Genomic DNA, 23,455 nt, shown 5'->3' with positions numbered 1-23,455 from the left:
CAGAGGAGGTGTAAAGCTGAAGCTCTGAAACAAACAAAAGGTTGTGAAGACCATGAGGAAGACACCAAGGCTGCACAGCAAGAGAGCTCAAGGCCCAGAAAGGCATGGTAACTCCCACCTCGGGTGCAGCCAGCCTCTTGTTTTTCTTGCTGTAGGAGGGAAAGACAACACACATTGGACTGCCACTTACTTCAGAGTGAGGCTGGCATGTTATGCATCCTGCAGCAGGCAGGAACCGGTACCAACCAACCAACTATCTGAACATCATAATTGCCACTGGTTACATATTGATCTGTGACACACTTGTAGTAATTTGGTGGGACCAGGGTACCATTGGCTGCAGGCTGTCCACCCACTTTATAGAAAAGGCCTGACGCTGCTGCCAAGTGTCGCACAGCGAAGGAAGAAGAACTGCTGAAGACCCTCTGTACCTGCTCAACATGTATAAAGTGGTATCACACCTTAGCGGCCACTGTACACCTTTAACAGGACAGATCAACTGTTCAACCAGTTTGGCCAGAATTCACCTTGGAAGAGGTGAGTTACCATGGTGATGAGACATTGACATAATTTGCTGAAGATGGTCTGCCAATGAAGTTTACAGAGTCTGCATAAGGGAGTATTTTATTTATTTATTTATTTACCCATTTAGCTTTAAAGATTGTTATTGTACACACAAAAATTCATAACTTTTTCTCATGAATTTTATTCAGCTTGTTAACTCGTAATCTAATTTAAAAAAATCTAATTAGCTAATCTAAATGTAGGACAAATGGATCTGTGTCTCTATAAAACCTCATATAAAACCTCAGTTAAACTGTTATTGTAATCCTTAGCAGAAATACAGGGTAATATAGTATCTTCAAATTCAAATCCAAAACAGATCTGAGAACATAAAATTAACGCCACTGTATCAAATTGAATTAAATAGCAGCTGAAAGTTGCAAAGATATAGTAAAATTCTGTCACATTTTCTCCTAAAAAGTGATTTAATGGAGAAGGATTAAGCAGAGTTGGGAATATGCTATTTAGACATGAACATAAATTAATGCAACTGTATCAAATGACAGCTGAAAGTTGCAAAAATGTAATAAAGTTCTGTCTTATCTCCTCTGAAACAAAAGTGAGTTAACTGAAGATGCTTAAGCAGAGTTAAGCAGATACTATTTAAACATGTATATAATCTCTGTGTTTATGTGCCTGAGTTAGATGATTTTACAGTGTAACAGCCTTATTTTTTATTGGCTCGTATAAAGTGTACATTTGCAGATGAGACCAGCTTTGACCGACTTTTTCCAGTAGTCCATAGTCTTGGAAAAACAGGAAACATCCCTTTCCTGGGTTACACAAGGTTCTGATAATGTGGGTGAACCATTAACTAATGTTTAATCTGATTAAACGTTGACCAGGTAATTAACTATATCACTAAAACAATAGAATGTACATGCATGATGAACATATGACATTGGATGTGTATTTTACTGTATGATCTTTATATTTTTCAGTTTTTTTCAAAAATTCAATGGCATGTCACTGGCAAATAATTCAAAATGTATGGTTTAGAACAGAAAGATTAGACTAATATGTCTTAACAGATTTTCACAAAAATGTTCCCCAAATCTTGCAGAAATGTAAGACTTTTTCAGAGACTGAATAACAGTCTCCTTCACTTCTCGAAATTAATTTCAACTGAAACTCTTTCACAGGGGCAGTATGTCAACAATCAGCCTTCAAATACCGTCCTGCAGACCTCCCAGAGATGCCCCTGTGCAATTTCACACCAGGGGAATACACGGTAAGACTGATGTGGCATCTAGACAGTGCTGCGCTGCGGCTGGACTTTTTAAAGGCCTCAGTAATAAAGCACAGGTATTAGTTAGTTCTACATACGTTGTATCATAAAACGTCCTTTGTATATATGACATTTCCTAATTGCAGACATTAAGATTATCAGTAACTGTACAATAGACATACTACAGTGTGCTGATAGCAATTAACGGTTCCCTCTGCATTCATCCTTTTCTTTTCTTGTTTGCTTTATGTTGCTACTTTTAAGACTGGCTTAACTTTTAAGGTTTTCACTCAGACACATTTATTTATACAGCACCTTTTTAAAGAAAAATCAGTGCAAAATGCTTTACATAAGACCTAAAATGATATGGGAAACTAAAGAAAGTACAATATAAACAAGACACAAAATAGACCCTGATAAACTGAGAGTTCAAGTCAAGCATTATTGAGACGTGGAGCAAAAAAAGCAAACAAAAACTGAATGCCACCATTTATTGTTTAGTTTTGACTTTTGGAATCAGAACTAAAGTGCAGAATGGAAGATCAGAAATAAATAATAATTGTAACCCCAATGCACTTGAAGCTGCTATAAAAATGGTTAAACTGTTTTGATGTGTTTTTTTCCTGCAGCTGTTTAATAAACTTTACAGAGACCTGTACAGACTGTTACAGTAGAGAAGCCTTTTGAAAATAAATGCATAGTTATGTTTTTCTAAATCTTTTCATTCTTGATCTGTTGTCATTTTTGTTCTCGGCAGTGATGTCAAAGAAGTAACACTGCCTCGAGATTTGTTTTTCATCTGTATTCAGCCTTCCAACACTCTTCTGTCAGTTTTACCAGTGTGGCATTTCTCAATGCTGCTTCTTTCCTACCAGAAGTTTACACTCTAGCACCAAAATATCACTAATAAATGTATTTTTGCATGTCAGTCTGTTGGAAACTTTGAGATACGCTGGTCTCCCTCCTATGCACTTTTCTCAAGAACTATATGTACAAAGTATTCCGGCTTATCTTAGTTGGGACAATGGCATCAACAAGATTTGCAATCTTAGGAGGTAACATTATCATCAAGGTCACTGATATAGAAGCAGAGGCAGGTGTGGAAGGGAATATCTGAATAAATGATTCACTGGTATTTAGTAGAACAGATAATCCAGCATCCTGAGGTCACCATAAAACATACAAAAGCATTTTGTTTCTGACATGCAAGTTATTGACGCGATAGTGAACAGACCTGTGACCTGAACTCTCTGGTCATCAGCGTCAAGGAGGCAGAGACTCATTAACTGTTGTAAAAGATTAAAATACTAGATACAGGATGTTTTCATCTTGAGAGATCTTCTAGAGGTCACAGCACTATGTCAGTGACAGCTCATCAGAATTCAACTCCATAAGATTTAAGAGCTTTTTGACACACACCATAGCTCATTCAAACAACTAATAAATTTTAAGACAATCTCTATCTGCTGAAAAGTAAACGTACAGATAATACAAGTGTTATGATCCTGCTCTAGCCCCTGCCCTTCTTTCCCGTCTTCCTCTTTTTCCTCCTTTCTCCCTTGAGTCCTGAGTTGTTTCTGCTTTGACCTGTCTCTCTTTGGCTCCCTCTGTCTGTCATCTCTCCCTCATGTCTCTCTCTCTCCCTGTTTCACCTGCCTGCATTCTGCTACCTGCTGATTACTACGAGTGTCACCTGCAGTAATTAGTCCATTCACCTGTTCTCCACCTCACCTCCACTTATTTAAGCTCTGTCCTGTCATTCACTCCCTGCCGGCTCATCAACCCACATGCCCTCATGGACTCTGCTTTTAGACTCTGTTTTCCCCTCCACTGGATTTCCCTCACTTGGACTCAGTTCTTCTTTTGGATTCTCGCTAGCCCTGTTTTTGTCTCCAGCCAGTAGCTCCAGTCTCATCTCCGTTCGCCCCAGATTTCCTGAGTCTGCTTCCTTGCCCCTTCTGTTGTCAGTTCCCCCCATCTTGTAAGTACCCCTCTTTAGCTTAGTTTTAGTTTAGTGATCTTCTGTTTTTGAATTCATAGTGTTTGTTAGTAGTGGTTTGGTTTAGTTTTGTTTCCTCCCAGTTCGGTTCTCCTTTGATGTATTGCTTTAGTTTTCTGGCATCAATAAAGTCTTTCCTTAATTCACATTTCTGCCAGTCTCTCTGTGTCTGCGCCTGGGTTCTCCAGCTCCCTCCGTAACAACAAGACTGTAGCCCCACAGAACGCAGCTGAGTCAAGCCACCAGCCTTTTGTTTTTACAGCATATTTAAAACAGCCTTTGTTCCAACGTTTTTCTTGTACATAAAGACTAGAATTGGTGCTACAAATTAATAAAGTTTATCTACTGGGGTCAAGACCCTATAGCGTCAGTTATTATGTGATTTAACCACAGTGATTTACATGTCATGGATGTCAAAAATTCCCGAAAATACTACTCTACCTGACTATAGCACAGACCCTACAGTATTGTATGTCACGGAACTTAACCTAACAATTATAAATATTAGGGCTAAGATCCTCCAGCATTATCAATCATTGTGATTAAATTGACCTACAAAAATATGCATGAAAACCCAATAAATCCAAGTATTACCAGCCGACTGCAAACTCTGGACAGTGGACGGCCAAAGTTGGACATTAACATCAACCACAATCACAGTTACCTTTGACTTTGTGTTACGGCCATACAAAAAGAACACTTGGTTCATTCCAGTGACCAGCAGCATGTGCAGAGGATAGCACACCTGTGTTCCAACATCCATCCATCCATTATCCATACACTGCTTAATCCTCTGTAAGGTTGTGGGGGAGGCTGGAGTCTATCCCAGTTGACTTATAGTGCAGGCAGGGGATACCTTGGACAGGTCACCAGTCTACCACAGGCTACACATAGACAGACAACCAAGCACACCTACATTCACACCTATGGACAGTTTGGAATCACCAGTTAACCTCAGCATGTTTTTGGACTGTGGGAGGGAGCTGGAGAACCAAGTCAAAAACCTGCACAGGGAGAACATGCAAACTCCACACAGAAAGATCCCAGGTCCATCCCGCGATGTGAACCGGGGATTTTCTAGCTGTGAGGCAACCACCGAGCCACTGTGCTGCCTCCACTGCAAAAATCTTGAGTGCAAAACTGAAAAAGACACGACAGTAGACTTAACCCTTCATCGGGCAAATGATCATATTTGCTAACTTCCACACATGTTAAATATGGCGTCGCTTCCGCCTCTCAGTGAGGTCGAGAAGCATGTGATTTCCACTCAGCCAATCAGCGAAGATCTCTCACCACCACTGTTCCCTCTAAGCTGAGCGCGTGCGCAATTGCGCACTGCTGACACGGTCTCTGCGCACAGAAAATCTGCGCTACGCACAAAAAAAATAAAAATCCAACCTAAATTGTAAATAAAATAAACACGTAACAATTCATTCTGTGCTATTTTTCAATGTGATTCAGTGAGTGACCGGTGACTGGCTGCTGCAGCCAATGATGCGATTCACATACGTATTTACCATAGACTGTATATAATGGTATTTACGCAGCTAATCAACGTCAGGCGTCCTGATGTGCAGCCACTGTTGTTCTCATAGATATGAATGAGTAGATAGGACACGCTCCTTTGAGCTGCGTACTACAGCGAGGCTAAGCTAGTGGGGGAAAAGTTTCAGTGCATTCCGTTGATGTCGACAGCGTGAAAACGGAAACAACAAGTATGCCGTCTCACTGTGCTGCATACAGTTACACACTACGTCGTACGATTGAGACAAGGAAACTTGGAATGACTTTTCATAGGTAAGAATAGTTTTTGGCTCTTTTTTCATTATGAAATCTTGTTGAGAGCTTCCAGTCTATGAGAGCTAACTAGTTAGCCACTAGCAAAACACTAAGGCGAGCTAGCAGCTTGACAACCAAATACCAGAAGATTAATAGTAGCTGTAGTATAGTTGTACAAGCAGTAGTAGTAATACTAAAAGTACAAGCAGCAGTAGTAGTATAAACAGCTGTTAGAGTCGTAGAAGTAGTATCAGCATTTGTAATAGTATTACAAGTTGTAATAGCAGTGCCTGTATCAGCAGCAGTAGTTACTGTACTACCACTACTACTAGTAGTAGTCACATTGCTATTACTACCACCAATACTACCAATAGTACTTATAAAGCCTAACTTATGTATATCCAGATTACCATCTATGTTCTTCCTCCAAACCCATTTTATGATTGGGATTACAGGCAGTTCTTTAGGACTGCTCTCAAATAATTGAAATGTTACTAAACAAGGTTATACTTATCAAATTAAATAGCTCTGGTCTCCAGTATATTGGCGAATTCGGTTCTTTGTACTTAATTTATTAGGATGATTTCTTTTTAATATGTTGTGTACAGACTTAATTACTTCTCTGTCTACTTTTCTTACTCCATGTAGGTTTCCCAGAGACTATGGGTTGAGGAGGAATTGGAAGTTTGTCGGCTTAGACCTGGTGTCATTCCATCAGTGTTTAACTTCCCGGCTCATCTTGGAAGAGTACGTGCCAGAAAGACCACGACCAAGCAGCCTTGAGATCTTAGGCAGCGTCTCCCTGAGGTGGGTGTCGACGGTGTTCACAGTCAGGTCTGTGGTAATCCTGTCAAAAAACAGAACAGAAAAAAATCTAGATTATAAATCAACATGTAACCAAAGCACTCTGTGTATAACGCCATAGTATAGGATGTAGTTCAGAAAATGTCAAAGTATAGTATGCTTTTCAAGAATAACATAGTATGGCCTGTAGTTCATAGTATAGCATGTCGGCAAGAAAAAAAAAACAAAACATAGATTATTATGTGGTTCAAAAATTGCAAAATGATAGGATGTTGCCTAAAATTGTCATGTATGATATATGGTTAAAAAAAATGTCATAGTGCAGTATATTGTCAAAATAGTATGTAATTCAAGAAAACATCAGAGTATAATATGTTGTCTAAAAAATGCCATAGAATAATAATTTCATTGCACAAGTAAAAGTATAGTAACTTTTAAAACTGTTTGAATTCTTATATGTTGCTAAAAAAAAACCCAAAAAAGTAAAACAAAAAAAGTCACAGTAATATGTCAATTAAAAAAGCCTATAGTATAGCGTGTCGCCCAACAAACATCATAGTATAGCATGTCGCTCTAAAACCATCACAGTATAGCCTTTAGTCCACAGCTGTCAGTAGATGAGGAGCAACACAAAAACAGTCCAAACGCTGGTTTCCAGAGGGTTAGACGAGAATTTATTTAAAAGAGTAAGTTTACAACAACACAACATGTGAGGGGGTTAAAAACAAATGGGTGTTAGTAAAATAAAAATAAATAAACAGAACTAAAAGTGAACTTCATGTTGACATTGATGGACATTCCAACCAGGAACAAAGTAAAAGATAATCAATACAAATAAAAACTCTTCCTGTTCACCTCTTAAAACCCAAAAGCACACTGCAGTAGCACCCTAAACTAAAACTACCAATGGGTTTCCTGTTTTCCTTTCTGAACAATTCAAAGGTCCCTCTCTATCTCCCCACACATCCACCAACCACTGGAACACATCTCCAAAGTTCTGCCGGGCCAGCTCAGCTTCCCCTCAGAAGAAGTGCCACCACCTGCCAGATGAAGGAGCCTTTTGAGAGGCAGCTGGCATCGTGATTGGACTGTACTTTGGTCTGTTCCAATCCAGCTTCAGCTCCAGAGACGGCAGGCGGGACGAGTCAACGGAGGCCGGGTGGACGAAGGCATGCAGCTGAGTACAATCCAGAAAACAACAGAGGAGGAGTGTAGTGGCCCAGAGCCAGAACAAGCAGAGTAGCATCGTATGTCTCTTAGAAAACATCATAGTATAGCCTTTGGTATGAAAAAACGCCATCATATACATTGTATATTGTACAAATAACAAGTCAAAGGAAAGAGACATACATTGTAGAATTGTAGTAATTGTGGGCTGACTGATTTACTGATTATCAGTATTTTATTTTTTACTGATTTACGGTAATAAATACATTTAAAACTGGTGCTACTTTGGCTCTGAACCTTTATCTACCTGTGGTCGCTCTTTCTTCTGGAGTGATTTGATTGGTTATACGTCACGAATAAAACTCCTTTAACTTAACATTTGTAAACAAAACAAAAACGTAACAACAAAGTTTTCTGTTAGAGTTTGTGTTCTTCTAAGTTTAACTCCAAGATTTTAAATACTTTCATTTACTGCAAATGAATATCGACTCCAAATGTCTCACTAATAATCATTATCAGCCTTAAAAACCCACAAAACACCCCTCTATACTCGACCACACTTAGTACAGTCCGGTTCCCCCTTCTATAAATCTGCTTGGAATCTTCCACTTCCTGTTTGTCAAAGTGGCCTTCTACCTGGACAGGATTTGTTGGAGCTCATGCAACAAACATTTTGGGTAACTGCACTTTAATATGGATGGATGACACTGAATTAGAGTCAGTTTTAATGAGACTGAGTTAAGATGTGTAGCTCTGTCATTAAATAGTCAATTATTTCTCAGAATTCACAGAGAAAAGTCTTAAATGTTTGCTAAGTTAGCGTCCCACATGTTCTTTGGCTCAGCTAAAGCTAACTCTCTCCAACTTCTGGATCTCTTGAGTTGCTTGTTGTTAAAATATCTTGCTGTAGGTGCTGAAGCTCAGAAAGTCTGAGATGTTTGTTCAGAATTAGCTCATTCTCAAGTCTGATCTGAACTGTCCTCGTTTTAACTTTCCCTAAACTTAAGAGTTAATGACAGAGCAGCACATCCAGACTCAGTCTCATTTATGTAGAGATTAAACTTCAGTGTCATTCATTGATGTTAAAGTGCAGTTTTTCAAATGTTTGTTGCACATGCTCCCGACCAAACCAGTCCAGGTGGAAGACGATGTGAAGAGAAAGCTCCAGAGGATGAATATCACACATTTACGTTGGAAATAAATGTCCTTTAATTAGACATTGTCATGCAAAAGTTGGATTTCCCTTTAATGATGTTCAAATCTTTGAGTACTTTGCTGATGTTTGTTTCTAAATGTTTTTTGACACTCGGCCCCAAAGATTAAAACCTTCTACGGCTCACAAGCTGCAACAATTCACACATTATTAACTATCTTTCTGACTAAACTAAGATAAAAAGTGAAAAACTGCCTGATTCCTGCATCATGAATGTAAATCTTTTTGGTTTTTATGACAGTAAACTGAATATATTTGGGTTTGACATTTTATAAACCAAAACAAGAAATGAATTAGTGGAGAAAACAATCAATAGATTAATGGAAAAAGAAAATGTGTTTTCCAACATATATGGCTGAATTACTCCAACATTAAAAGATACATACAATTTGAATTCAATTTTATTTATATAATGGCAAATACAGGTCAAATTGTCTCAAGACACTTTATGTTTATATTTTTTGTCATATTTAAAATATGACAAAGTAAGAAATTTAAACCTCTTGACTAATCCAATTTATTATTTGGTTTTTAAGAGACTAATCGACAACTAAAATAACTTTCTCCACTAAAACTAATAAACATGAGGTCAAATAGAAGGAACAGTTTTAAATACTGCAGTTCCACGACGACAAGAATAAAGTTTGTCAACAAAAAGTAAATCTGCTGGTGGATTCCATTAAAGTCCTAATAAATGATAATAAAGTGTGATACTAAAGGTTTGTGGTGCTAAAAATGTCCAAGTAAATATATCAAGTTGAACATCTGGATGGAGGTTGATAAAAGTTTACTTCCCTTCATTTCTCTGGAGTCGACTCCATGGATTTTATGGATGGTGGTTAAAGACCTGCTCTTCTAGTCGTCGTCCTTCTAGTCGCTGTAAAAAGTCAGTCCATCCTGGCCGACTTCAACACCTCTTCATGACAACTTGTTCTGCCTCCGACCTCGTGGAAACTCAAGAAACTCGGGAAAACCTGTGGAGACTCGAAGAACTCGTGGGGCGGGGGAAGGTGTGGTGGGTGGTGGGGGAGTAGAGGGGGGAGGCCGCCACCCACCTCCCCTCCTACTCTCCACCCAGACTCCGCCTTGGCTCCACCCATGTGGTCACTATATTAACTACGATGCCAAAGGGACGACGAAATCATTTCTTTTCATCTGATCTGTAGCTCAGTGAGTTAAGGATTTGCCTGTGGAGCTGCAGGTCACTGGTTCAAGATCAGACCCTTCTTAAATTTTGTCAAAATCCTGACAAAGACGAACAAAGAAAAATGCCGGTGGTGGGTCTTGAACCTGCGACCTTCCAGTCACCAGTCTCTCTTCTTATCCCCTGAGCTACCTGCTCAGATACTAATTCTTCTTTTTTTTGCGCATTTATCATCTATTTTTTGCCATTTTCGAGTTTTTTTTTAACTTGAGTCTCGACTCGATCGTTTTTCTCAGGAGGTTGGACTTCAGCCTTTGTGCTGGAGGGTTGAACCCTCAGTTCCAAGACTTTCCAAGCCTCCAGACCTCCCGAGTCCTCAGGACCTGAGCTTTCACACAGTCTGAGGGCTGAAATTTTCTAAGTCCCACAGTAGTTCTCTGTTAGATTTAACTTTCAGACAGTCCAAGGACTGATATCTTCTAAGTTCCTGAGTAGTTCTCTGTTAGTTTGAACCTTCAGACAGTCTGAGGACTGAAATTTTAAAAGTTTCTCAGTACTTCTCTCTTAGTTTGAACTTTCTGGTTAACAGAAGCCTTAAAACTTGTGACCATGAGTCTTGATTTCACATTTAGACCATCCATCTGAGTTCTTCTCAGACCTTCACCTGTGGGTTTTTTAGAAATCCTCAACAAACTTTGATTCTCTTCACTGAACAATAAAGTTTGTGGAGATCAGAAGGTAACATTAGTTTGATCAATGCCTTCAACTACTAGTAGACTTTATCTGGAAATCAGTTTTCTGAAATGAGTTCTTAGTAAATCTGTCCACAATCAAACCAAGAACATAGAAAGAGGAAATGTTTGAAGAAACAACTTGATGTTTTCATTTCAGACTAGACTATCTGTTTTTGCTCTTTTTGATTGTTTTATTGTCTCTTCTGTTTAATTTGATCTTCTAAAGTCTAACTGGTGTCTTTTCAAATGTTTTGTCTTTAGTTTGATTCTTCTTAAATGTTTAGTTTTGCTCTTTTCTCACCTTTTATTCTTTTCTAATGTCTGATTTGATTTCCAAATGTTTTGTCTTTTTAATGTTTAATTGTTTTTTCAAATGTTTTATCGGCTTGTTTGAGTTTTTTTTCCTTTCCCAATATTTAATGTTTCGATTAAATCTTTAAGGTTTTTCTTTTTAAATGTTTTACCACCTTTTAATGGTTAATTTTCTTTTTAAATGCTTCATTGTATTTTCAGTTTAATTCCTATTTGAAGTTTTATTGTCTTTAAGATGTAATTTTCTAATTAAACATTTAATATTTTAATTAAATGTTTTGTCTTTTTAAAGGTTTAATAATCTAATTAAATGTTTTGCATTTTTTAAAATGTTTAATATTCTTCTTGTTTAATTGTAGTTTTTAAATGTTTAATTATGGAAAATATTTAATCTGTAATTTTTAATATTTGTATTTTAAAAATTTTGTTTAATTTCATGACATGTATTGTATCTTGTTGAATTATCTCATTCAATATTTTGTCTGTTTAATATAATTTAATTGTATTTAATGTTTAACTGTATTAAACAGACAAAATATTGAATGAGATAATTAAACAAGATACAATACATGTCATTATGAATTTAAACAAAATTTTTAAAATACAAATATTAAAAATTACAGATTAAATATTTTCCATAATTAAACATTTAAAAAATACAATTAAACAAGAAGAATATTAAACATTTTTAAAAATGCATAACATTTAATTAGATTATTAAACCTTTAAAAAGACAAAACATTTAATTAAAATATTAAATGTTTAATTAGAAAATTACATCTTAAATTTCTTAAATCTTTTTAATAATAAAACTTTTTAAAAGTTTTATTGTATTACATTTTTCCCTTTGATTTAATTGCTTTTTGTTATGTAGTTTATTTCTTTAATCTTCTTTTTCGGTCAAGATTTTAACCCCAACCTTAAAAATGAAATAAACCCTTAAATCACAATGAAAATACTTCTGTTGTCACAATCATGAGTTAGTCAATTATTCAGTTTATCAATTCAACTTTATTTGTTTAGCACCTTTTACACAGATGACAAAACTAAACAAGCAAAGAGAAAAAAACTATGCTAAAACTATGATTAAAACCCAAAAACATTTAAAAAAAAAATAAAATATGTTGTGTCCAGGGGATGAAGGGAGTTTATTGAAGTCTTCTTGGGCTCACATGGTAAATCATTTAAAATATAAACTTGATATTCAGTCTAAGGAAACTGCAGAGCGACAGAAGAACCAACAATATCTCTTGTTTTCTCCTTTAATGAGTCGATTCTTGTGCTTTCAGACCAAAGAACTACAGACTCTTCACAACCTGCTCAAACTCTTGGTACAGGACCTCACCACACGGGTCAAGAAGGTTTCTGTCTCATTTCTACTCTGAAGCTCACCTTCTCCTGCTCAAACTGCTGACAAATGTTTCTGCTGCTCTAAAGTCTGCTCTCCAGAACTTCCTAAAAACTCTCACAGTCTCTTCTGCTGCAGGTTGCTGTGTAGAACTGTTGCAGAAAACCTCACTAAACCACATGGAGGGGCCTCAAGATAGTCGTCCAAATGAAACCGTACAAAAACCAAACTAGCACAACCCAAACGCTAAAGTCTCCTGCAGCCTACCAGAGAAGCTCTGAGAACAGAGAATCAGGACAGGAACTCTTACCTTCTAGACAACCAACGTTGGTTCACAAACAAGAATACAGAATGTGTCTGACCAAAAACCTCTAAAGACTCACTACAGCCAAGATAAAGACACAACTCAGCTGCATCAAATCCACTAATCACTGCACACCTTAGCACCATGTGCTAACTGTGGCTAAAGAACCACATTTACCAAGACAACTATCCAGTACAAAGCCCTAAAACACACCAAGAAACACATTAAAGACGATTTTACTGCTGGAAGCTGCAAGCCAACGCCTAAAGAACAAACTAATGCAATGGAGTCAAACCCGGTTCAGTGGTGAAGAGAAGCAGAGGAAATGTTTGTCTGCAGCTAAATAAAGCAGGAAGACACTGAGCTGCTCAGGTGTTCCTGATAACACCAAGCAGCCACCTGGACAGCCAATAGGAACACAGCTTACTGGAAGTCCAGAGGGCTGGGTTAGTGAAGGAAATTTAGTTTAAAGTTGAAGCAGAAAGTTAACAAAGAAAGTTGAAAATCACCTTCTGATACCTGAAATCTCTGAGTTTTCACACAAAGAACACCTGAACATGTCAAACTGGTTCCATAGTAGAACCATCATTGTAAAAACGTCATAGTATGGTGTGTTGCTCAAAAAACATTAGGACCCGGCTGTCAGGGGACAAACATGTAAGAAACATGAGAACAGAGAGAACCCAACCAGTAGGTCACAGTTTATCATCCCCCAGTCATCTCCTGAAGTCCATATGGTGAGAGACATCAGTATCTGGTTGTTCATTTACCAGAGGATGCTTATAATCATGCTGATGTGGTCTGTACTCTACAGTATTTTAGTGACTCAGTAAATGCCTAAGTTGTTTTTTTTTAAATGCTTTTTAGTTTTTAATAAATATTTAATGGCCTATATGTAATCAATAAATGGCCTTTGCCTATCTTAAGAAAAATTCACTCAGAACTCTGATATGTTAACAGTACTAAATAAATCAATAAATACATGCATACACACAAAAATCAGTTAATACATTAACTGTGTTAAGATAAGATTTAGATTTTTAAAAAAGTTGTTTGTTTTTGCAGAATCCAGTATTGCTCACTGGTTGGTCATTACATTTTGTTAGTTTGATTTCACTGTTTAAAATGATGCCACCTCTTTTCAGACAGAACCTGTGATAATAAAACAATACAAAATTTTTAGTTCTGTGTTAATAAAGCACTTAAAGCTTTAAGTATGGCTAAATGCTTTTTTCAAAATTAAATATATCACTCCTTAGGTGGTAGTGGCCCCAAGTTCAGTAAAGTTGGAAAGATATTCACAGATTCGGACTTCCAGCATCAATAACTCGTTAGATATAGGTTGTCAAAACATAAACGGTGCCTCTTTCCCATTGTTGCAAGGCAGACAATGTGCTACAAGCCCAGTTTTATCAAAAGTAGCTGTCTTTCAAGCTACAGGAATAACATTGGTGTCTATGGAGTGAACAGGGTCCGTCTGCAATTTGCAAAACCGCTGCAACAGTAAAGAGAGACAAATATTCAATAACTTCACTCTTATACATTGTAGTGTCACTAAAATCACTGCAGCCTTCAACTGGCTCCTGTTGTCAAAGTGTTTTAACAGAAATGTAAATGCTGTAATTTGATTCTTTTAATGAACCATGTAACTTGAATGGATGCGATGCTGGTGTGACCACAGTGCACACGTCTGATGTTGCTCACAGTGGTCCAAGGGACGCTCAGGGAGTTTGTGTGTTTGCTCAGACTCAGGAAAAATTAGAGGGAACATTGCTCACCACGCATGCAAACTCCACACAGAAAGATCCCAGGCGAGGGTCTTCGAGCTGTGAGGCAACAGCGTTCACAACCAAGTCGGCCTGTTAGCCAACATTTAAAACTAAATTATTTTACATTCAAATAAGTTCTAACAAAAACTGACACAGTCCCTCAACTACGAAACTGGGCTACCAGACCTACAGCAGTTGTCAACTCATTTTGCTCATTCCTGTCTTCTCTCCTGTGTATTTATGTCTATTCAGGGTATGTCCAAAGAGCACATAATGGAAATCCGCAGCAAGAACATCAACCCGATGACCAGTAAGATCACTTACTACAAGAAGCCAGTGTTCATCCACCAGGGACACATGCAGTGGCTGTGGGATATGGATGGGAGGCGATATCTGGATCTGTTTGCAGGCGTCGCTACTGTGGCTGTGGGTCACTGCCACCCGTAAGGTCCCTTTTCTTCATTGCGTCACTCTGTGATTGTATGTTTCATTCTGATTTAAAGTTTTCAGTCAAAATGTGTGCATTTGTGTGCACAGGAAGGTTACAGCGGCAGTAGAGAAGCAGCTGAAGAAACTGTGGCACACTACCAACATCTACGTCAACGCTCCACTCCATGAGTACTGTGAGAAACTGGCCTCCCACTTACCGGATCCTCTTAAGGTGCTGTGTTGCATTTAAGAACCTGGATCACTACTGCTACCTGTGGCTAAAATCTCTGCTGATCTGTTTCCCTGTCCAGGTGATCTATCTGACCAACAGCGGCTCAGAGGCCAACGACCTGGCGATGCTGATGGCTCGGATCCACACAGGCAACTATGATATCATCACTTTCAGGTACATGTCTGTTCTTCATGTGCCTCATAAGTACAGTAAAATTAGGAAATGCTTTTGTTAGTTCTTGATGGTAACTCTACTCTGCAACAAGCTTTAATCCTGTAAAAGCATTTTCCAAGGCCTGTTTGTGCCTCTATTTTCAATTAGTTTTCCAAATGTCTTTCCTTCCCTTTAATTCAAAATTCCACCTAGACAAAAATAGATTTTTTTTAATGATTAATAAGTAAACCCTTCGATTTCTGACTGATTTTCTTTCTCTTGCAGAGGGTCGTACCATGGAGGCAGCCAACAGACTATGGGTCTCACCTCCCAGTCGTCTTATAAATACCCCATCGCCACAAGTTCAGGATGCACACATGTATGTATACATTAAAGGTCCCATAATGTGCCCCTTTTCAGCAAATTAACAAAAGTCTCTCCTGTGTGTTTTTCAGCTCAAAATACCACAAAAGTTTTTTATTTCACCATGACTGTAAAACCCCTGGTTATAAATTATATGCAAGATATTTTTCTCCATGAAAATAAGCCCTTCATGTGTTAAAATGGCTTAGATGTGACTGTAGACACTTGACCCTTTTACTATACATAGATCAAATTGCCTGCCCTTTCTGTATTCACCCTTCCTCCACTTGCCTGCAGCTGGAGCACACCAGCTTACCTACAACTCTGCTCAAACGCTGTGAAACTCCTCTATACTACATAATAGCAAGTTGTAATATTGGAGTGATTCAGCCATGCATGTTTGCCTGGCAAATGGAAAAAAATTATAGTACGGAGAGACTCATCCTGCAGAATTTGTTTGTTACATATGAAGCCTTGGAAGTCTGAATCTGTGTTTTTGAGACTGTCATTGGTTCGCTGCAGTCTCATGGTGGAAAGGTTCAGCTGTGGTGTTGATTATTCATTTCTCTGATATTTCTTTTGGCAATTTAAAAAAAACAGATGGACATGTTAACAAGGTTAAAAACCTGATGTGCATTTACAGTTTGCACAAAATAATCTCAGAATGCCACTGCACAAATCCATCCATCCATCCATCCATCCATCCAGTCTATCACAGGACTCCATATAGAGACAAACAAGCACGCTCACATTCAAACCTACAATTTAGAATCACTAATTCACCTCAGCATGTTTTTGGACTGTGGGAGGAAGACAGAGTACCTGGAGAAAATCAACGCAGGCACAGGGAGAACATGCAAACTCCACGCAGAAAGATCCCAGGTCCACACCAGGATGTGAACCGAGGATCTTCTAGCTGTGAGGCAACCACCAAGCCACTGTGCAGCCCCCCAAAAATCATGCAAAACTGAAAAAGACATGACAAAGGGCTTAAGAACTGAAAGCAACATGTTTAGTGGAATCTTCGCAAGTTGTGCCATAGAAGCATGTTGCATTTAAGCCTTCTGCTCTACGTTTAATGAATTCTCAAAAATGGATGCACCAACATAATGTGTCAGTCCTTCTCTGTTTACAAAAAAAAAAAAAAAAAAAAAAAAAAACACTTGTTGGGATGTAGAGCTTGGTGTAGTCAGGTTGCATCCATGAAAAGGTAATGCATCTAACCCTATGTTACAAACACATTTATGATGTTGAGTAAAACTGGCAGCATTTCAAGCTTCATGATGATTTCTTTATGCTACTGATAGTAGCCTCTCAGCTTGCCAGTTGATTTCCAGTTGACTTGGTTTCTGCCCCATCAATAGACCATGTGTCCTGACGTGTTCAGAGGTCCGTGGGGAGGAAGCCACTGCAGGGACTCTCCTGTGCAGACCATCAGACAGTGTAGCTGTGCTCAAGGTACACAACCATGACTCAACACACAGCAGTCATCTCTACTATTGCACTCATAAAGAGGCATCACTAATGTCTGTCGCACTGAGCTTCACGGTCCCTTCTGCAATATATTAATGGAATAACTACCTGTGTTGTTAGAGTGAATGCCTGACCTTTGAGAAAGTAAAGTGGTTTGAGGTGAGTTGGATATTTACAGCACATACTTTGTTTACTACTTCTGCATAGAACTCCATCAACAGCTTAAACACTTTAGACTAAATCTGTTTCCGCCATTAAATATGATTGAAAGTCAGGGTGAAACAGGCCACTTGTAATGCTGGAAATCAGAAAAAATAAGTGTCTGCAGTAGAGAATATATGAAATAATTGCTCAGCCTTTAGCTCCGTAAGCATTATTTTAGGAATATAAACAGTATACATGCTAAAAGGTGTACTACTACTGCCAGAGAAAATGCTTCTCTTTGATCCCACAGGTCAGTGCATGGCAAATGAACAATACATCGGACAGCTCAAAGAGACATTTGCTGCGAGTGTCCCAAGCAGAGTTGCTGGTTTCTTTGGAGAGCCTATTCAGGTACTGTTTTCTGTTGTGGACGATGGACTTGATTCATTTTACGTCACTGATGCGATACCAGCAAAAATAAATAAATAAAAACATTACTTTTTGGAGTAATGTAACTAAAATCAGGCTATCCATGTTCATCATTTCCTCAGTAAAAGGGTTTTCTTTTAATGAGAGGGGTGATAACATTAAGACTGATCCATGTATTGTAAAGGCAGTGCGTGTGTTACCTTATTTATGATAGAAATCTACGCCTTGTCCTATTTTTTTTTTTTTTTTTTTTTTTACCATTTGATAAACAAAAAGTCCAAATATGCTGGAGTAAATGAGATTTACATTATCACTTTGATGCTGTTCATTTTCCTAGAACCTCTTTGTGGGACAACAATAATTCTTCTATCATGTGTTCAGGGAATGGGAGGAGCAGTGCAATACCCTAAAAACTACTTTAAGGAGGCCTACAAGCTTGTCAGAGAGAAAGGAGGAGTCTGCATCGCTGATGAGGTTCGATATTCATCAATTTATATTTTGCTCAAATGTAAAGTGCATAATGACCTCTGTTATTGAGCTTTAAAGGCAAAATTCGTAGCTGTGTTTACATTGACCTTGATATCACACCTATATTCAGATGAGAAGCTCAGCAGAATAAGAATTCCACCTTTATCAAAACAGAATGATCTAATCAGGCCCAAGTGCAAGGAATTTACAGTTACATTCAGAGGGGTACAAAAAACCCTTTTGATAATCTGTTCAGCAGGAAAAAAGAGAGACAAAACAACCACAAAGAGAAAAAAAAAAACACAAAAAGACACAAAAAAAGACACAAAATAACCACAAAAAGACACAAAACAGAGACACAAAACAAAGACACAAAACAACCACAGAGACACAAAACAACTACAGAGACACAAAACAACCACAAAGAGACACAGAACAACCACAAAGAGTCACAGAACAACCACAAAGAGACACCTAATCTGATCATTTCTTTCTTGTAAGAATAAAGAAATTCTTTCTGTGCATGCCTGAGCAAACGTTTTCACTCCTATTTGCTAAACTGACTTCATCAGTCTTTGTTCTGGATTTTAATACACTGATGTTTTTCTTCGACTGAAGAAAGAGACACCAGGTTTGCTGCTGTTGTTGTTGAGCTGAAAAAGTCCTCTTCTGGTCTCTTGCTCCGCTGAGATTGCTGGTTTTCCTTCTACTGAATAAAGTGAATTTTCTCAGTAAAGTTAGAAAAACTTCACAGCAGATACAACCTTTTTGTGTCAAAAAGGTTCTATCCTGATTAAATACTCTGGGCCGTGTAAACACTCATTTTAATGTACCCCTTTATTTAGCGTTGAATAACTAATCAGAATTATTTCACGGTAGAACCAGTGATGCTTTTAGTAGAGCAGTTCTTTTGAGAAAAGTGTGCTTCCATCTCTTTTGTGCTCATTTCTGCATCATATACTAAGATTTTTATTTTGAATCATAATATTTTGCACCTGGCAGGTCCAGACTGGATTTGGACGAACAGGAACCCACTTCTGGGGATTCCAGGGTTATGGAATTCTTCCTGATATTGTGACAATGGCTAAGGGCATCGGCAACGGATTCCCAATGGCAGCTGTAGTTACAACACCAGGTCAGTTAATGGTGTAAAGATTAAGGACCTTTTTACGAAGGTGTCTCTTCAGAACATCAACTGTAGTTAAAAAGGGGCTGAAAGATACATTTTTGTCCTCATTATTTCCAAAATTAAACAGCATAGAAAGACAAAAAGACCAGATGTTTTATGTGTATTGGAGACACATTTAAACATGTTACAGTATATTTTATCCTATGATAGTGACGCTGTGTGTTTGCTCACTTTCATCTTTTTTTCATACATTTTTGCTGATCTGTGTTATCTGTTGCCATAGCTTTAATTCATCTTTAGATGCAGTTACGTCATAAAAAGATTGCACTGTCCCTCTAAAATCCTACTGGTGAGCATTTTTGTAGCTCAGAGACCAACACAGCCTTTGTAAAACATGAAGTCTGAGGAATGTGTGAGTTTTAATTCGCGGCAGCACTGAGTGGAGCTGTGAGCTTGATTATTCTTGTGTTTTCCAGAAATTGCTGCTTCCTTTGCTAAAGCCTACCACTTCAACACCTTTGGAGGAAACTCTGTGGCCTGTGCTGTTGGTTCAGCAGTGCTCGATGTAAGAATTAAGTCCTGAATTGTATGTTTAGTGGAGGTTGAAACATCCATAAACAGTCACAGACATTTATAAGTCACACATAATGGGCATAATATACAAGCTTTAGATAAAACATGTGAACTAATTGTTCCATTATTGGATGAGCTGAGATAAGTTTATCAACCAACTGCTTTAGTATCATCACTGAATAAAATGGTGAACAAAAAGTCACATGAATTATTTATGTCATTGCAACTCAATGCATTGTACTTACCAGGCTATCAGAGAGGACGGCTTACAGCAGAATTGCCATCATGTGGGCACTTATCTGATGACAGAGCTGGCCAAACTCAGAGACAAGCACAAGATCATCGGTGATGTCCGTGGAAAAGGCCTGCAGATTGGAGTGGAAATGGTCAAAGATAAGGTACTGAGTTAGCTGCAACAGTGAACAGAACAAACAACTTGCACACTATGTACTTCTGCATGAAGTCCTCACGTGTATTTTTTTTTATATAATTGAAACGTGTTACGCCCAGCCTAGGGGTCACTGTACGTAACACGAAGAGGCATCCTTCCCCTGGTCCCAAGCATTTCCAACACACGTTTTCGCATAAAATTTAGGTATTTATTTCTCAACAAATTTTAAGAACTGAAACAATGGGGACTGGTAACTGAAAGCGACAGTGAGCAAAACCAAAAACAACAAACAAAACGCCACTAAACTATTAACCCAAAACTGATCTGCCAAAAACAAAAGGTAAAAAGAACAACAAAGTCTAACCTCCCTATCCTAACTTAAACATGAGAAAAAGCCGGTTAAACAAAAGGTGGCTGCTCACTGCGATCACTCAATATTAAATGCCTAAATCACAGCTGATCACTGGAACCCAAGTGTGCTGACGTGTAGGTTGGAAGCAGGGTAGGATGTAGCCACGCCCTCGGACCCTCTGACCCTGAGACGACGTCACGGTTCCGCCTTTATATCGCGGTCTTCCTGGTACAGCCAACCAATCCAGTGCCGAGCCGTCATCCTGGCGACCAACCGTGGCCGTGGTGCGGCGCAGCCATATTTGCATACATGATAGGGACATAAAAAGGACACACGCAGCACAGGAAACTACAATAACGACCGCAGTCGTAACACATGATAAATTGTTATGGGGGGTCCCAAGTGCAGACACAGGCTACAGGCAGAGAGGCAAAGTATAAAAAGCAGGCCGTGTTGTAGGGAATCATTTTCACCTCTCCTCCTCTTTACTAATAAAGTTTCCTTGTGGCTTACATTCAATAACTCTGAAGTGTTCATAATTTCCTCAGCAGCAGTTTTATGAAACATTTAACACCACAATTTCCTTCCATTTTCAACACCTGTCTTTTTAAATTTAGTTTGAAGTATGCTCTGCTAGGGTTCAGTAAATACAGTTAACCTGTAGTGTAGCGCAAAGGGATGTTTAAAATCATAACTGTCTGCACCAACCTCTTGATAACTAAATTAGCAAAGAGAATAAGTGGTCAAGTTAGAACTTCACCAAGACCCTCACCGAATAAAGTCAAACTCTTTAAGTCACAAATGTAAGCAATGATTTATGAACAAATAGAAGTCTTTACCTTCATCTGGTTGGTAATATTTCAGATTTCTCAGCATTCAACTTTTGACATTTTAGTGAACTTAACCCTCCTGTTGTCCTCATTTATGGGCACCAAAAAGTACTGTTTCCTTGTCTGAAAAAAATGAAAAAATTCAGCAAAAAAATTCCCCAAATTTCTGAAAATTTGCAAAACCTTAAGGAAGAAAATTCAAATAATTCCTTAAAATTTTCCCTTAAAAGTTGTATTTTTTTTAAATCCTCCGAATTTGACAACAAAATTCTTGTAATCTTCTAAAAAATCCTAAAAATATCTAAAGTGATTACATATATATCAGTAAAACTTCTAATATTTTCTTTAAGAACATTCACATAAAAATCAACCAAAATCCAGCGAATTTTGCTGGATTTTGGTTGATTTTTTTGTGAATGTTCTTAAGAAACTTTATTTTTTAACATTTTTTTCTCCACCAAAAAAATGTTCAAAAATTTCCCAAAAATGTTGAAAATGTGGACATCAGAAGTTTCACTGTGAAAATATATTTTTTCCCACATTTTCAAACTTTAAAATGGGTCAATTTTGACCCGCAGGACGACACAGGGGTTAAAGAAATGTTCTTTAAGTGAAAATTCACATTTTAGCAGTGATATTATTTACCTGGAAATTGTGGGTGTAGTTGACTAATAGCAGGGGCTATTTCCTTGAAAATACTTACATGAAGTTTGGTTGTTGTGGTTCTTGTGCAAATCTTCCACCATCCAAATATATACCCTCTGAGGCCATTAGGAGAAGGTTATCTGCTTGGACAAGGGCAGGAGTGTTCATATTGTTCTTTATTGGTCCCATAGTGGGACTGAATATAACTTCTACAAGCAGCCTTGTCCCTCCTCTCATCTCCTCTGTATCATCCACAGACCAGCAGAGAGCCGCTGTGTCCTCAGGCAATGATGGAAATCTTTGAGGATGTGAAGGACATGGGAGTCCTGATCGGGAAGGGAGGACTGTACGGACAGGTAACATCACTCCGTCAGTTTTTATGTTTAAAATGTCTTTATTTGAAAAGACATGATCAGAATGAACATAAAATACATAAAAAAATGTATGCAAGATATCTCCCATGGACTCCAAAAGTCCCTCAATTATATATTGACCCATCTATGTATCATAAGTTGAAATGTTGCAGCCCAAAGTAGCTACAAGTCCCAACTTCGTGTGTCCTTTATGCTATTTCAAATAACAAAGTTTGACGCATAACCGTGAACCATTTTAAGACAAGTATCAGTTTTGTCACAGTAAATTTAGCAAAACTAGCAACAACACAATGAAAAAGTAGATGAGCAAAACAGAATGCATTAAATGTGCACGACTTGAGGCACTTGCAGTATGTAACAGCTGGAACTATAGCTGCTAAAGAAACAACTGTAGTATTTTTGCTCCCCCTTCAGGATGTGACAGAAAAAAACCCAGGATCTGGTTGTGCATGTTACTCTGACAATCAGTATTGTTGGCATTACATAATCTCCCCTCTCTTATCTTTTATTTTGTCACCACTTTAGACTTTCCGCATACAACCGCCCATGTGCATCACGACAGCAGACGTAGATTTCTTCCTGGCAGTGTTTGACAAAGCCATCCACAACTACATGGACAGACAGTAAACGGGTCAGAGGAAGAAAAATCAGCGACGAGGACTGAAGCTGGAAACGCACTCAGTAGCGAACGTCACTTTTGTAAATCTCTATAAATGTTGTAAATGTAACTATCCATCACGTCACCCTGTTATTTCCTTTACAGCTTTGTTCTGCATGTTATAACTTATGGAAAACACCTACACTACAATCAGTTCAACCTTTTTTTTGTTCTTTTGCAGACCCAGTTATTTAAGACTCTGAGGCAACACTGCTTTTCTAATGAGGAAAACTTATTTTATACACGTGTATTTCATTTTGCTCCATTTAGATCCAATGAATATGCATTAAGATTATTATGTGGTCAGCCCACACTTGCAGTGACAATATATCCGACAGCATATGTTGAATGAAATGACTCATGTTTTTACAGATTTGATAATTGCATCATTTTGCTTTTCTGTCACATTAATAAAACAGCTTTAACAAGATATGGTTGGATGTATTA

The 23,455-nt window shown here is 38.1% G+C and overlaps 1 protein-coding gene across 4 annotated transcripts; it reads left to right on the top strand.

The window, feature by feature from the left end:
• Positions 1–378: 378 nt before the first annotated feature.
• On the top strand, positions 379–23,438 carry LOC111578671 (alanine--glyoxylate aminotransferase 2, mitochondrial). Of its 4 annotated transcripts, XM_055019499.1 has the most exons (16): positions 509–537; positions 1,707–1,795; positions 6,219–6,377; positions 12,234–12,305; positions 14,618–14,808; positions 14,903–15,026; positions 15,106–15,200; positions 15,465–15,558; positions 16,907–17,000; positions 17,470–17,570; positions 17,970–18,062; positions 19,059–19,191; positions 19,662–19,750; positions 20,007–20,156; positions 22,234–22,332; positions 22,876–23,438. In XM_055019499.1, the coding sequence occupies exons 5-16, from the start codon at positions 14,621–14,623 to the stop codon at positions 22,975–22,977; spliced, it is 1,362 nt and encodes a 453-aa protein (XP_054875474.1). In that variant the 5' UTR covers positions 509–537; positions 1,707–1,795; positions 6,219–6,377; positions 12,234–12,305; positions 14,618–14,620; the 3' UTR covers positions 22,978–23,438. The 4 variants fall into 4 exon arrangements, with proteins under 4 accessions (XP_054875471.1, XP_054875472.1, XP_054875474.1 ...); XM_055019496.1 differs by lacking the exon at positions 6,219–6,377 and having other exon boundaries at positions 379–537; XM_055019498.1 differs by lacking the exons at positions 509–537; positions 1,707–1,795 and adding an exon at positions 1,827–5,588.
• The last annotated feature ends 17 nt before the right edge of the window (positions 23,439–23,455 follow it).

This window comes from Amphiprion ocellaris, chromosome 17, assembly GCF_022539595.1.
Source record: "Amphiprion ocellaris isolate individual 3 ecotype Okinawa chromosome 17, ASM2253959v1, whole genome shotgun sequence".
Classification (NCBI taxonomy): Eukaryota; Metazoa; Chordata; class Actinopteri; family Pomacentridae; genus Amphiprion; species Amphiprion ocellaris.
Note: the sequence above shows the minus strand (reverse complement) of the source record. Positions and strands in the feature narration are given on the sequence as shown.